This window comes from Phascolarctos cinereus, unplaced genomic scaffold (assembly GCF_003287225.1).
Source record: "Phascolarctos cinereus isolate Bilbo 61053 unplaced genomic scaffold, phaCin_HiC Scaffold_2;HRSCAF=192, whole genome shotgun sequence".
Lineage (NCBI taxonomy): Eukaryota > Metazoa > Chordata > Mammalia > Diprotodontia > Phascolarctidae > Phascolarctos > Phascolarctos cinereus.
The window spans coordinates 326,239,617-326,255,766 of NW_027555625.1; the positions used below are offsets into that span (position 1 = coordinate 326,239,617).

Genomic DNA, 16,150 nt, shown 5'->3' on the forward strand with positions numbered 1-16,150 from the left:
ATGAGAGTGCTTAAGAAAAAAACTGGAAGAGAAATGAGAGTGATGGAAGAAAGAATTAGAAAGGGAATTAACAATTTGGCACAAAAGGTACAAAGCCTTGCCAAAGCAAGAAACTCCCTGAATATTAGAATGGACCAAATAGAAGCCAATGACTTATGAAGCAACAAGAAATATTGAAACAAAGTCAGAAGGCTGAAAAAAATAGAAGAAAATCCAAACTATCTTACAGTAAAAAGAACTGACCTGGAAGACAAATCGAGGAGAAAAAAAAATTTTTAAGCATTGACTTTTTTTTTAATAAAATTTTGAGTTCCAAATTTTCTCCTTTCTTCTCTCCTCCCCTCTCCCTAAAACAATAAGTAATTTGCTATAGGTTATATATGTGCAGTTACATAAAACATATTTCCCTATTAGTTATGAAAGAAACAAAACAAAGGAAAAAAAACATAAAAAAATAAAGTGGAAATAGTAGCCTTCTATCTGTATTCAGACTCCATCAGTTCTTTTGAGGAAAAAAAAAATTAAGAATCATTGTACTACCTAAGCCATAACCGAAAAAGAGTATAGACATCATATTTCAATAAATCTTAAAACTGCCCAAATCTCTTAGAACCAGGGGTCAAAATGGAAGTAAAAATAATCCAATGGTTACCTCCTGAAAGACACACCAAAATGAGAACTTGAAAGAACTTTATAGCCAAAATCCAGAGTTTCCAGGTCAAAGGAAAAGATCACCAGTACAAAAGAGCAGAGAACGTGTAATATGATTTTCCAGAAAGCATAAAGGCTTACAGACAAGAATGTTTTGCCCAGCAAAACTGAGTATATTGCTACACGGAGTAAAAAAAAGGATCTTTAATGAAATAGATGACCTCTGACCATTCCTGATGAACAGATCAGCTTTGCATAGAAATTTTTTAAGCACAGGAGTTGAGAAACATAAAAAGTTAAATATGATTAAACAATGAAAAAGGACAAAATAAGGGCAAACTGCTTACATTATAATATGGGGAGATGATACTTGTGTCCCCTAGGAACCTGTGTCATCATCAGGGTCGGAGAGAGAGTCTAATTAGGCAAGGCCTGGGAATGTTTGTTTGTTTTTTTAATGTTTCTGTGATTTTAAGAAAAGAATAGAAAGAGAAAGGAATACACCACGTAGGGGAAAAGGGAAAGGAAGGGAAAATTATCTCATAATCAGGTACACAAGTAGACAAATGAAGAGATGAGTGGAGGGAGCAGGTGATATTTGAACCTCACTCTCCTCTGAGGAAGGAATTATTTGAACCTCACTCTCCTCTGAGGAAGGAAGAATACTCACATGCACGTGTGCACGCAGAAACACACAGAGTTCATTACAGAAATACATTTCATTCAACAAGGAAATGGGAGGGAAAGGGGAGAAGGTAAAATTAGAGGAAAGGTAGGTTAAGGGAGAGATTGTTGTTCAGTCATTCAGTTGTGTCTGACTCTTCTTGACCATGTGGACCATAATGTCCATGAGATTTTCTTGGCGAAGATGAGTGATATGCCATTTCCTTCTCCAGTGGATTAAGACAAAGAGAGCTTAAGTTATTTGCCTAGGGTCACACAGATAATGTCTGAGGCCTGATTTGAACTCAGGTCTTCCTACAGGCCTAGTACTTGGAGGTTTTAGTCCTAAGCAAAACAAACTCTAAGGGTATACAAAAATATTTATAGTTCTTTTTGAGATGGGAAAAAATGGGAATCTGAGGGGGTACCCATAAATTGAGGAATGAACAAGTTATGGCATATAAATGTGCTTGAATACTATTGTGCTAAACTCCTACCATCTTAATAAACAACTAGGACTCCAGAGGACTAAGGAGGAAACATGTTACCTGCCACCATTCAAAATGAGACAGGGGTTTTTTTGGATTAGGCTAATGTGGAAATTATTTTTGATGAACTGTACTTTTTTGTTACAGGTTTTGTTATTCTGTTCTCAATTAGGGTTGGATGAGAGAGTGGCAAGACAAATCTTAGTTTATTAAAACAAATTTTTAAGAAAGAAAATCTTGAATATGCAGAGGTACTAATTGAGACTAAGGTTTTAGCAGAATTATAGGCCACAAAATAAACTCTCAGAAATCAGTGACATCTAACATATAATAATAACAAAATTCAAGAGGCATTAATAAAAAGAGAAATCCCATTCCAAATAGCTACAAAATGCATGAAATATTTGGAATTCAACCTTCCAAAACACACAAAAAGCTTTTCTAGATTCCTTTACAAAGTACTCCATAAAGAACAACTTAAATAGAAGAAAGCAATATTCAGTGTTCAGGTCTCTGCTATGCTAATATAATAAAAATATTCATTTATAGTTTTAATACTATACCACTCAGATTAACAAACTTACTTTTAAAATGTTTGTTATTGATATGCATTATTTATTTTTAATAATAAATGTTTATTATTATTGTCCCTATCTTTTGTTTTTAGATCACCCACTTTTCCTACTGTATGCCTTTCCCTACCTTCTGGAGAGCCATTGCTTATAAAAAAAATTTTTTAAAGAAAAAGAAGAGAAAAAAAGAGATTAGCAAAACTGCTCACTATATTAAAAAAAAACCAACCTCAAATTAAATGCAGTTTTCCATACTCATGGATCTCCCCTACTCACCAAAGTGTTGGTTGGAGGTAGCTTCTCATATCTCTTTTTTGGGGCCAAGGTTATTCTTTTTAATTTTGTAGCATTCATTTTAAAATGTTTTATGTTTATTGTTCTTGCCATACTCGTTGTAGTTATTGCATATATTGTTTTCACGATCAGCTTACTTCAATTTGCAACAGTTCATGCAAGGATTTGGATCTCTAGTATAAATCCAACTTGGACATCCACAGCTATTGTACACAGTACATATTTTTGGACTTTTTTAACGTTTTGATTTGTAGTGCTGATTTTTTTTGTGTGTGGGTCTCCTTAAAAAGTACTGTTTGTAATATGGGATGGCTCTCCAGGAGGAAGAGGAGGGATACTGGGGAGAAAATATGTAAAAAACAGAAGACATCGATAAAAACTTATTTTAAAAAAATAACACATTTCTGTGCATAGTTGTGAAAGGTATATGATCTGCTTTTCTTCTGATTTCTTTATGGTATAATCTTTAATATTCAAGCCACATATCCATTTTGAATTTATTATAGAATATGGTTGGTCTCTGAGCCTAATTCTTTCCATACTGCCTTCCAGTTTTCCCAAGAGTTCTAATCAGATAGATTGTTTTTTCCTAGGTAATTTATGTTTTCAGTTTTATTGAACACTGGGATCTTGTTCATTACTTCTTATTCTCCCTTGTCTGGCTTGTTTCATTAATCTACTTGCACTTTTTAATCAATTCTGAATGTTTTTGTTGATTGCTGCTTTCTAATATGTGTATATATATATATATATTTTTTTTTTTTGCGGGGGAGGGCTAGGCAGTGGGTTAAGTGATTTGCCCAGGGTCACACAGCTAATTGCTTTCTAATGTCTTTTGGAGACTGGAAGTGTTATTTCCTACTACCCTGTTTTTAAATTATTTCTATTTTTTTATTATATCCCTTGTCATGTCTTACATGAATTTTGGGGAATAAACAAGTTATGGCATATAAATGTGCTGGAATACTATTGTGCTGAATTCCTACCATCTTAATAACCAACTAGGATTCCAGAGGACTAAGGAGGAGACGTGTTACCTGCCACCATTCAAAATGAGACAGGAGGTTTTTTTGGACAAGGCTAATGTGGAAGCACTTAGCATGCTTTTCTTTACATATCATTAATGAATACTTGTTGAAGGAATGGATGGATGAACAGACTAATCAAGAATCAACAAATCCTTTTGAGATTGGGATTCCTACCTGACAGAGGTCGGGAACCCACAGCCTTTTGAGATTTGTGCTTTGAAGTTTATATTCAGTCAAAGGGCTGCACTTGAAAAAAAACTGCTGGGAAAACTGGAAAAGAGTATGGCAGAAACTAGGCGTAGACCCAAATCTCACACCATATACCAAAATAAAGTCAAAATGGGTTCAGGACTTAGATATAAAGGCTGATACTATAAGTAAACTAGGAGAGCAAGGAATAGTTTACCTGTTAGATCTATGGAGAACAGGAGATAGAGAACATCGCAAAACAGCAAAATGGATGATTGTGATTACATTAAATTGAAAAGGTTTTGCACAGACAAAGCCAATGCAACTAAGATTAGAAGGAAGGTAGAAAATTGGGAAAGAATTTTTACAACCAGTCTCTCTGATAAGGGCTTCATTTCTAAAATATATAGAGAATTAAGTCAAATTTATAAGAATACAAATCATTACCCAATTGATAAATGGTCAAAGGATATGAACAGACAGTTCACAGATGAAGAAATTAAAGCCATCTATAGTCACATGAAAAAATGCTCTAAATTATTATTGATTAGAGAAATGCAAATCAAAACAACTCTGAGGTACCACATCACACCTATCAGATTGGCCAGCATGACAAAACAGGAAAATGTTAGATGTTGGAGAAGATGTGGGAAAATTGGAACACTAATGCATTGTTGGTGGAGTTGTGAAATGATCCAACTATTTTGGAGAACAATTTGGAACTATGCCCAAAGGGCTATAAAACTGTGCCTACCTTTTGACCCAACAATAGCACTTCTAGGGCTATATCCCAAAGAGATCATACAAATGGGAAAAGGACCCACATGTACAAAAATATTCATAGCAGCTCTTTTCATGGTGGCAAAGAATTGGAAATTAGGAGGATGCCTATCGATTGGGGAATGGCTGAGCAAGTTGTGGTATATGAATGTAATGGAATACTATTGTGCTATAAGAAATGATGAACAGGCTGACTTCAGAAAAACCTGGAAAGACTTGTATGGTCTGATGCTGAGTGAAGTGAGCAGAACCAAGAGAACGTTGTACACAATAACAGCCATGTTGTGTGATGACTAATATTGATAAACTTAACCCTTCTCAACAATACAAGGATCTAAGATATCTCCATAGGCCTCATGATGGAAAATGCTCTCCACATCCAAAGAAAGAACTATGGAAGTTGAATTGCTATCTTTTTTTTCTCTTCTGTTGAGTTTTGTTTCCTCTTTCTGATGGTTCCTCCTATTGGTCTTAATTTTTACTTACAACTTCACTAACATGAAAATATGTTTAATAGGAAGGTAAATGTATAGCCTATATCAGATTGTGTGCCGTCTTGGGGAGCGTGGTGGGGAGGAAAGGGGAGGAAGGGGGAGAAAAATTTTCAACTCAAAAGCATATGGAAGTGATTGTTGATAAATCAAAATAAATTAATGAAATAAATTTTTAAAAAAAGGGGTGCATTTGAGGACCTAGAGAACCACATGTGGCCTCGAGGCTGAAGGTTCCCCACCCCTGTTAGGAGGACCAGGAAAATAAATGAAGAGTATGGCACCTGAGCTGAGGCTCAAAGGAAGCTGTGGATCCCAGCAGGTGAGGGTGGAGAACAAAGGGTGGTGATGGGGTGGCTTTAGTGGGGAAGTATAAAGAGAAGAGACTGAAAGCAGCCTTTGACTTTTTTGCATTTTCCCCAGGATGTGTCTTGTACGGATGAAGCAGGAGGGCCGTTCAGGGAGCTACATGTGTCGTATCATAGTTCATTTTATGTGGGAGGACGTCGAGCAGCGTGGCAGAGTCATGGGGGTAAGTAGGCCTGCTAGATACTTTTTTCTCAACCTCCCAGTCCATGGTTTGCGCCTCTAAGGTCAGAAGCACCAGTTGCTTAGGAAAGGTCTCTTTTCCCTTTGTTTTTGAATTGCTGACTGACAGAGTTACCTCTGACTAAGTGTTTGGTATTATTTTTGTGGTGATTAATATGTAAATTATGTCCTGGATAGCTAAGAATTCATAGTCTTAATCACATCACTAAAGGTTAGGGGAATGCCTTTGGGACATAAGATTGAGCACTGCAGGGACTGAGGCTTTCCCAGCACACCCTGGGAAAAGGTGGTGCCACAAAGCAGCGTAGCTGACGATGGAAGTAATGTTCAGATCTGATGATGCAGGCAGGAGCCTGACATATCCAACGGGAGTGGTTGTACAGCACACAACAAGAGTCTGAGCTGCTACCACTAATCTGATAGTCCTGAGATGCGGTGTAGAGTGTAGAGGTCTCTGGACTTTCCTGGGTTCCAGTCCAGGTTCTGCCCATTGCTACCTGGGTGATTAACACCTCATCTGTGTCTCAGTTTCCTCAGCTGCAAAATGAGGCCAATAATTCTTGCTCTACCTTACTCTACCTCACAGATCTGCCCTGAGAGACATGCTTTATGCTATGTGCTGTGCTGTAGAGGCAGACCTCAGACAAGGATGTCTGCTCAGTCTCCCTTGTGTTTGGGAATTGTTGATATGAAGTGCTTCATGAGTGAAGTCTTTGTTGTGTTATAGGTGCTTGCCTAGGGCTCTCGCCCTGGTGTACCTTTGGAGCTTAGGTTCTTTCTAAACAGAACACAACTCCTTTTGCATGGGCTCTGTTCACTTTTTGGAACTGCTTGCTTACATTTCTTTCTTGTCTTAGCTGATGATCTCCTTATTGAAGGAGGTAAAAATGGATGCCACTACAGAAATGTGAACTACTGTTCTGTTTGCTCAAGCTGTCCCAGCAATCCAGAGCAAAGCTCAGAAGTTTTTTTTTTCACTTAGATGCCATTCGCTCAGTTAAGCTGTCAGCAAACCCAGGTAGTCTGACTCGAACTTCGACCAGTTTTCCCCAGCTATTGAACTGGGCAGCACTAGAAGTGAGTAGTCTAGCTGTCACTGGACAGCATTCCAGCACCATCTTCCATCTGCCCCAGAGGACCTTCCCCTGCACAGGAAGTCTTCCATTTCCTCTTGCCACCTCATTGCCAGTCTCCTCAGATGAGAGAAGGAGCCAGACATTCTCTGACTGCACACCCGTACCTCCCATCTCCTGCTGTGCCTGTTCTTTGAAGGTAGAGCAGTGGTGCCCTCTACCCAGTGATGCGCATTCTCACACCTGGTTCCTACCCTTCACATCCCAGTGACTCTGAATTTCTGTAGGTCATCATCCAAACCCTCCCCCACATTCCTACTGGTTCCCATCTCCTTCAACCACCTCACCTTAAAGTTTCAACCTAACTCTCTTCATCCTCTCTGGAATGCCTGTTGCATAGGCAAGAAACTTCCCTTCATCTTAAATCTTTTCCTTTCCCATTCCTTCCATCTACCATCATCTCTTGCTGGCTCCCTTGATGACGCAGCCTGCCTGGCCACCCTTTCCATTACTGGCTACACCTTCACTCATTCTCTTTGATTCATTGGTTGAGGTATGGGAGTTAGAATACTCCTTGCTCCCCATTGCCTCTTTCACATTCTCCCTGTTCCTCCATCACTCAGTAACCTCCCTTCCTTTGAGGTTCATCATTGCTGTTGTTACTCTCCTTCCTTCCCCAAAGAATTTGGTATGTAGCTCACAATTTTCTCTCTTCCCCAAGTCCTGCCCATATACTAGGAGACTTCAACAGACATTTTAACTCTCCCTCAAGTACCCTAATCATTTAGTTCCTCAACCTACTCACTTCTTCTGGCCTATTCCTTTAACCCACCTCAGCCGCATACGTAGATGGTCATACCCTTGATCTTGCCGTGACTCACAAATGTAGTACTTCTGTGTTCAAGAATTCTGAAATCCCCTTATCCGACTGTAATTGGCTTTTCACCCCTCCCTCTGCCTTCCGTTACCAAACTCTACTCTTTATCCACATCATGATTTTCAATCCCTTGACTCTTCAATTCTTTCCCAGGCCATCTTCTTGCATTAGCCTTTTTCCTCTTTTACCCATCTTGACCTTTTGATGAAACAGTTCACCTCTACATTGTCTTCTCTTGAATCCCCAGCCCCCTTATTTCAGCAGTTGTTGTTCATCCTTGTTTTCAAAGAGGACCATTGATAACACGAGCATGATGTCTTGATTTTTGCATGGGAGTTGGATTTAAGTAGAGCTGAGCTGCGCAAAGTCTTGGGCAAAATCAGCCTTGCTGTCTCTCCTCCAGGGTCATTGGAGTCCAGTGGCAAGACAAAGGTCAAAGAGAAGTGGTGATGGCCCAGGATGCATTGGGTGACCTTGGTCTTTTTAAATTAAGGTCTTTCCTAGGTCAATTATTCCCTGCCAAGCCTCAGCCTTGGATCACACCCACCATTCAGTACCTTTACTCCTACACATGTGCTGCTGAAAGAAAGTGGAGAAAATCACACAACTGTTCTGATTGGGTCCACTATAAATTTATGTTATATGACCTCAACAGGGTCCTCACTGCTGCTGGGTAATCCTACTATCCCTCCCTAATCACTTCACTATCCCACTCTCCACGGCAGCTCTTTCAAAGCTTTTCATCCCTCTTTAAACCTCTCGTGGCTCCTCCTTTTCCCACTCTTTCAGTTGAGAACCTTGTCTAATATTTTACAGATAAAATTGAGGCCATTTGCCTCATCTCATCTCAGGTGCCTTCTGCCACTCTCTCCTCCGTCACCCCTGTCTCACATGATGTAGTATTCCTTACCAAAATCAACTCCATCACTTTTCTTCCAACACGTTACCTCCTCTGTCATCCTTATTCTTCGACTTATTTAAGTCTCCTCCCTTCTACTGGCTTATTTCCTGCTGTCAACAGACAAGCCCATATCTCCCCATCCTGAAAAAACCCTCACTTGATCCTTCCATCCCTGCTGTCATCCTATATCTTGTCTACCCTTTGTAGTTAAATTCTTCAAAAAGCCTGTCTACCATACATACCTCCACTTTCTGTTCTCTTATTCTCTTCTTTACCTTTTCTAGTCTGGCCTTCTGACCTCATCATTCCACCAAAACTGGTCTCTCTAAAGTTATTAATGATCTCTTAGTTGCTCAATCCAGTGACTTTTTCTCAGTCCTCATTCTCCTTAATCTCTCTGCAGCCTTTGACACAATTAATCACTCTCTCTTCCTTGAAACTCTCTTCTCTCTCGGTTTTCAGGATGCCACTCTCTCCTGGTTTTCCTCCTACCTCTGACTGTTTCTTCTCTGTCTCATTTGTTGGGTCCTCCTCCAGATCACGCCCTCTAACTGTAGATGTCCCTCAGGGCTCTGCCCTGGCCCCTCTTCTCTTCTCCCTCTGTATTTCTTCACTTGGGGATCTCAGCTCCTGTGGGTGTAATTATCACTTTGTGCTGATGATTCTCAAATCTACCTTTCTTGCCCCAGCCTCTCTGCTGACCTCCAATTTCTCATCTCCAGCTGCCTTTCCAGACATCTTAAACTGGATGTCCAGTAGACATTTTATGCTAAACATGCCTAAAACAGAACTTGTCTTTACCCCTAAAACCCTCCCCTCTTCCTACCCTCTATAGTACTGTCGAGGGCAACACCATCCTCCCAGTCCCTCAGGCTTTCAACCTAGGAGTCATCCTGGATTCCTCACTATCTTCCCCCTCCCCCACCTTGTTCAAGGTATTGTCAGGGCCTGTCGATTTCATCTTTACAGCATCTCTCAATATTTCCTCTTCTCTCGTATGATACTGCCACCACTCTAGTGCAGCCTCTCATCACCTTGGCTGGATTATTGCTGTAGCCTGCTGGTGGCTCTGTCTGCCCCAAGTCTCTTCCCACTCCAATCCATCCTCCATTCAACTACTAAAGAAGTTTTTCCTAAAGTGTCACACCCCCTAACCCCATCCCTACCCCTACTTCCTGTTCCCTCCAGGATCAAATACAAAATGCTGTGTTTGGCATTCAGAGCCCTTCATAATCTAGCCCCCTCCTTCCTTTCCAATCTTCTTGCGCCTTACTCCCTGACAAGTTTTCTTTGATCCAGTGACGCTGGCCTCCTGACTGTTTTATGAACAAAACACCCCATTTTTCTCTGGCTATTCCCCATGCCTGAAACATGCTCCTTCTTCCTCTCTGACTACTAACCTCCCTGACTTCATTTAAGTCCCAACTAAATCCCACCTTCTACAGGAAGCCTTTCCCAGTCTCTCTTAATTCTAGTGCCTTTCCTCTATTAATTATTTCCTAGTCATCCTGTATATAGCTTACTTTATATAAATTTGTTTGCATGTTGTCTCCTCCATTAGATTGTGAGCTCCTTGAGGGCAGCCATTATCTTTTGTCTCTTTTTGTATCCCCAGCACTTAGCACAGTGCCTGGTACATAGTAGGTACTTAATAAATGTTTATTGATTGATCAAGGCACATTTACTAACTCCTGCCTGTCAGGTTACTCAAAGTAGCGCATGCTGTAGTGGTCAGTGTCTAGAGTACCTATGCATGGAGCATGTCCCTCCAGACAAGCTTCCCAGCTTCCAGGTTGCTAATGTCTGCCCTAGAGTAAAAACTTCTCATATACCAGCAGAGGATAGAGATGGCAAACTCACTGTCATCTCTAGCTCATTATTGATATCTGTATACTTTGGACCATAGTAAGATCAATATAATTTCTCTCTCTCTCTCTCTCTCTCTCTCTCTCTCTCTCTCTCTATATATATATATATATATATATATATATATAGATATATATGTATATATCTATATATATATCTATATATCTATATCTATATCTATCTATCAATATCTTTTCTCTAAATATACAGCCTAGTCCTAGTTCATCTATCAGATTGGTTTAGGTCTCATCTTGCCTGAAGGTAGGGTTGTGTATTAGGTGACCTCTCAGTAGCCCAGAAATACTAGTATTACATGGCCAGGTTTCATTACCATGACTCTGAAAAGTAATGAAGAAGCCATACAGATGTGAAGTAATCTCAAGTTATTATTTCTGCTTTTATCATTAATTACTTGCTTTCTCCATGTGATAAACATGTAGGAGAGAAAGATGTTTACTAGCCACGTATGGGCAGGTGGATGTGTGGGTACATCTGGGATTCTTCAGCTTCTGCATATCTGGAACTTAACATGAAAGTCTGAAACACATTCTGCCTGGGACAGCCAGGATGTACTGTTGCCTGTCACAGGCAGGCCTCATACTCAGGTCTTCCTTACCCAGGGGCCTGAAAGGGACCTTAAAGAACATCCAGTCCAGGGGTGGTGCTAATCTTTTTTGTGTCAAAGATTCTTGTAGTATTCTGATGAAGCATATGTATCCCTTCCCAGAATGTTTTAAAACAATTGAAGCAAATGCTTAATTTCATGGTGATGTTGATGATGACAACTAGTATTTATATATAGTGCTTTAAGGTTTACATTCCTCAGTTTACAGATGAGGAAACTGAAGCACACAAAGGTTAAGTGACTTGCCCAGGGTCATACATCTAGTAAATATCTGAATCTGGATTTGAACTCAGATCTTCCTGACTCCAGGCCCACACTTTTATCCATTGTGCCACCAACTGCCTGCCTGGACCCTGAAGATCCCAAGTTATGAACCCCTGATCTAGTCCAAACCCCTTATTTTACAGAAGTAGAATATGAGGTTCAGAGGGGGGAAAGAAGTTGCTAAGGATGACAGAGCAGTTAGTGGTAGGGTCAGCTCTTGATCCCACTTCTCCCTAATCTCAGAACAGGGCTTTTCAATTACATAGGAAAATTGGAATTTATAAATTTCAGCAGTTGGGTCTTGATTGTTACATGCTCTGAAAATCTTGCTTGTTTCCCTTCTGAAATTTTCCTTGACCACCTTCTCTGTTCTCCTTCTTTGCCTCCACATCACCCTCTACTTTGTACTGTACTTATCCGTGTGCGTGTTGTTTCCTTCACTAGATTAGAAGCTTCTTCCAGGCCAAGGTCTCTTGTTTTCTATTCTTATATCCCTCAGCACCTCTCACAGATCTTTGCACTTATAAATGTTTGTTGAATTGAATTGTCAAAGGAGTTTTTTAAATAGAGAGCATATGCATTTAAGTGTTGGTTTAAAATCACTAACTACTTAACAGGATTATAGTATAAGCCAATGGGAAGATATTCTCCAGTTTACAAAAATTTATGCTATTACCAGCTTTCATGTAAAGTGAGGCATGCTCATGCAGCTGGGCCAAAAATCAGATGCTGTCTTGTGGCTGACAGAATTAGCTTTGACATTTTATCTGGAATGTTCTGAGTTTTTTTTTAGCCTCATTTGAGATTCAAACATATAAATTAGCTGCAGAAATGAAGTTCATCATATCACCTCATCTGGTCTTGATTTATTTCATTAACTGGTTCTTAAAATCCTTTGTGAGCCACATTGCAGCTGAAGAGGTTGGAGACCTTTTTCCTCGGGCTCTTTGCCCCACTTCTGAGTGTTGGTTGGTAAGAGTTGAGAACTAAGACTTGACACAGCTGTAAAAACAGACAGCGCCTTTAGCCTCAGCACTTTCTCCATGCGCAGGCTGATTTCAGATGTGCCTTTCACTTGCTGCCTCTTGTACTAATGAAGTCAGTTTCTTTTGGTGGGTGCTTATGGCCAGGTGTGTCCAGTCCTGTGGTAAACTGGTACTCTTTACTCCGATTTTCCATTTGTGACATTTCAACCTAACTTTAAAAACAAACATAAAAATTAGCTCAGGGCAGTGGCTCAAAGTGTTAATAGTAACATTAGACTGGCTAAATGACTTCCCCTATGCTCTGCTCTGTCCTGCCAGACATTCCCACCTTGTAACTTACAATGAGCATGTTTAAACTTTCCAAATGTAGAGCAGATCCTAAGACTAAGAGAAATTGCAGCCATTTTCTTCTTTGTCAATGGTCTTCAGCATCCCAGGGGTCTCGCTAGGACTTCCAAAGGATTTTTTTCTAGGAGAGCCTCATGAATAAGAATGAGCCTGCCTTTAAAGCACATTCTCCTGCCTTTTAGGGTAGTCCTAACACAGAACTGTTAAGTGTCTTTTAGCAGGCAGAAGTAAACCTTGGTGTAGGACAACTGGAAAACTTTGAGTAGAAAATCTAATTCCCCCTTCTAAAAATTTTTTTGTCTCCCCCCCAACATTTGTTTTTCCCAGGCCTTCACATTTTTAAATACATCAAGCATAATTTTATGAGTAAATTAAATTAGAATAACATTTTTATGTCCTAAACTAATAAAGAATTCTTTAAAAAGGTATTATATTCTGGGTTTTCTTCTTTTTCCTACTCTCCAACTCCCACCCCCTCTACCCTCAACCCCAAGTTTTGTATTTTCTAGGACTGCAAATCTTCTTGAAATTTTCTATTTCTTCACACATAAACGACACTGCCACAGCTAAAAGGGCTGTTTCTAAAGATAAAGTCCTCTTCAGTGTATGGCTAGTGTCCCCATCACAAGGGTTACATTAGGCTTGGGAAGGACTGATGCCCTGAGTTGGGAGTGTTTCAAACCACAAATAAGAATACCTTTAAGAAGTATAATATTTATATAATGTTTTAAAATTTTTAAAGCACTTTACATATTTTATCTCTTTTGATCTTTACAACAACTATATGAAGTAGGTACTATTATTATTCTTATTTTTCTGAGGCACAGAGAGATTGAGTGACTTGCCCTTGCAAGTCATAGGGTTGGTAGTCATAGAGTTTGTAAATCTCTTAGGCAAATTTAAATTTAGGTCTTCCTGACTCCAAGTCCAGCCCTCTAGCCATTGTGCTACTTAGCTATCCTATATATGACAATAATTCAGTAGAAAAGCTTTTTTTATATAACTTCAGCCCCTGGGGTAGAAGACTTATTTATTTATTCATATATCTTGAAATTCAATTTTATTTTATTTTCAGTTCCAAATTTTCTTCCTTCCTGCACCCCTCCCCCACCTATTGAGACGGCAAGAAATACAAAACCCTTTACAAATATGAAGTCATGCAAAACAAATTTCTGCTTTAACTATGTTTTGTGGGGGTAGAAATCGAGAAAAAGAAACAAACTGAAAAAAGTAAACTTTGGTCTGCATTCTGAGTTCGTCAGTTTTCTATCTGGAGGGTGATAGCGTTTTTCATCGTGAGTCCTTTGGAACTGTGGGTTGTTTTGCTGATCAGAGTTACTAAGTCTTTCACAGTTGCTTGTCTTTATAGTATTGGAGTTACTGTGTAAGTTATTCTCCTGACTATAGTCACTTCACTCTTCATAAGTTCATTAAGTCTTTCCAAGTTTTTCTGAAACCATCTTATTCATCATTTCATACAGTATAATAGTATTCCATCTTACTCATCTACAATAAGTTGTTCAGCCATTCTCTATTTCATGGGCATCCCCTCAATTTCCAATTCTTTGTCCCACAGAAAGAGCTGTTATAAATATTTTTGTATATATCAGTCCTTTTCCTTTAATCTCTTTGGAACATAGACTAGTAATGGTATTACTGCTTCAGAAGGTTATTATACACAGTTTAATAGCTTTTTGGATATAGGTGCGAATTGTTCTCCATAATGGTTGGACTAGTTCACAGCTTCATCAACAGTGTACCTGTTTTCTCACATTCCCTCTAGCATTTGTCATTTTCCTTTTCTTTGAAGATTTTTTTTTTTAGAGGATTCTTCTCACTAGAGGCTCAGGACCACTGGGACTCAGTCCTTTGGAAAGTTTCATTTCTAGGAAGAGCTTCTGTTTTTCCATTCATGTTTTGTTGCTGCCTTGGAAGGCAGTACAGCAGAGTGAAAATATAGCATAGAGTAAGTGCTTATTATATCATTCGGGCATGGGAAATCAGATTTTCAGAGGCTTGGGTAAACAGCAAACTGTTTCTGCCATGGTGAAAAGCCCAACCCTCTCACCACTCTTCCCTGGGCAGAGTATTCAATTAAAGGGGAACTACAGGTTTTTTTCTTACTTAAAACTAGGTGAGACATGTAACTCCCAATCATGTTATTATCTCAGCTTAGAGACAATTGGGGCTATAAACATTACATTTAAATAGTTGATTTCCTTTTTTTTATTTTTAAAGTTTTCCAGTTATATCCCTTAGCCCACATCCCACCTGTCTCTTTAAATGGTCCTTTTATTCTATAAAAGATAGGCAATTCATGTACACACATTTTAAGACTCTCTAGATACCTGAATGAATTTTGTTCCTAACACTTGTCTATCTCGGCCTATCTTTCTGTTTTTGTCTCCTTAAACCTTACCAGCCTCCTTAATGGTTCCTTTTTATTGGTGTCTGCTTACCTCACTATTCACTAGGTTCCTTCTATACCCATTTAGGCAGCTAGGCAGCACAGTGGAGAGATTACTAGACTTAGAGTTAGGAAGCCCTGAGTTTAGATCTAGCCTCAAACATTAGCCCTGTGATTCTGAGCAAGTCACTTACTTTCTGTTTATCTCAATTTCTTCATCTGTACAATGGGAATAATAATACCACCTATCTCATAGGGTTGTTGTGAAGATAAAATGAGATAATACTTGTAAAGTGCTATATATAAAAAGTAGTTATAATCATCCTTATTATTATTACACTTTAATAATCATTTCATACAACTTTTTTATTTTCACTTTTAAGTTTTATTGTTAAGGGGCAACATGATTTAGTGCATGAAGTACTGGGCTTGGAGGAGGATATAGGTTCAGATTCTGCCTCAGAAACTTACTAGCTATGTGACCATATATGTATGAAAGTCCCTTAAACTCTATGTGTGTTAAGCAATTCCCCAGAATTTATCTACTGTTTTGGTGAAGGGAGATAACCACCCTGGAAATTTCCCAAAATGATGAAATCTATCCATTATTTCTCAATGTACCTCACCTCATCCCCTTTGAACTGAAGAAAAACAGTCAAGAAAAACCTTTTAACACAGTAAACCACATCTGTCAGTATATGATGCATTCTGTACCCAGAGTCCTCCACCTCTCTGCAGAGAAGACACAAGTGTATTTCATTATCTGTTCTCTGGAAATAAGAGTCCATGTGACCTCTTTAATTTCACAGAGGAGAGCGCAGAGAGGGAAAGTGGTTTGTCCAAGGTCTCACAAGGAGTCAATGGGAGAATGAAGATTTGACTCCAAACCCTGTCTTTTTTCCATCCTTTGTTGCCCATTGATAAACCCTGTGAGTTACCTACTTTGTCCTACAGCAGTCAGTTCAGATCACAGTATTTATCAAGCAGCTACTATGTGCCTGACCCTGGACTATGGCTATTTGGAACTGTTCAAAGTGTTGAGGGAGGCAGGGAAAGTGAATAAGACACAGCCCTGCTCTTGAAGAGTTTGTAGTCTAG

The 16,150-nt window shown here is 39.2% G+C and overlaps 1 protein-coding gene across 1 annotated transcript in view; it reads left to right on the forward strand.

The window, feature by feature from the left end:
- The window catches only part of UQCC1 (ubiquinol-cytochrome c reductase complex assembly factor 1), a 129,602-nt gene that overhangs the window by 55,770 nt on the left and 57,682 nt on the right, over positions 1-16,150 (forward strand). The window contains 1 exon segment of the mRNA XM_020998682.2: positions 5,580-5,688. Within this exon segment, the coding sequence (XP_020854341.1) occupies positions 5,580-5,688 (109 nt within the window).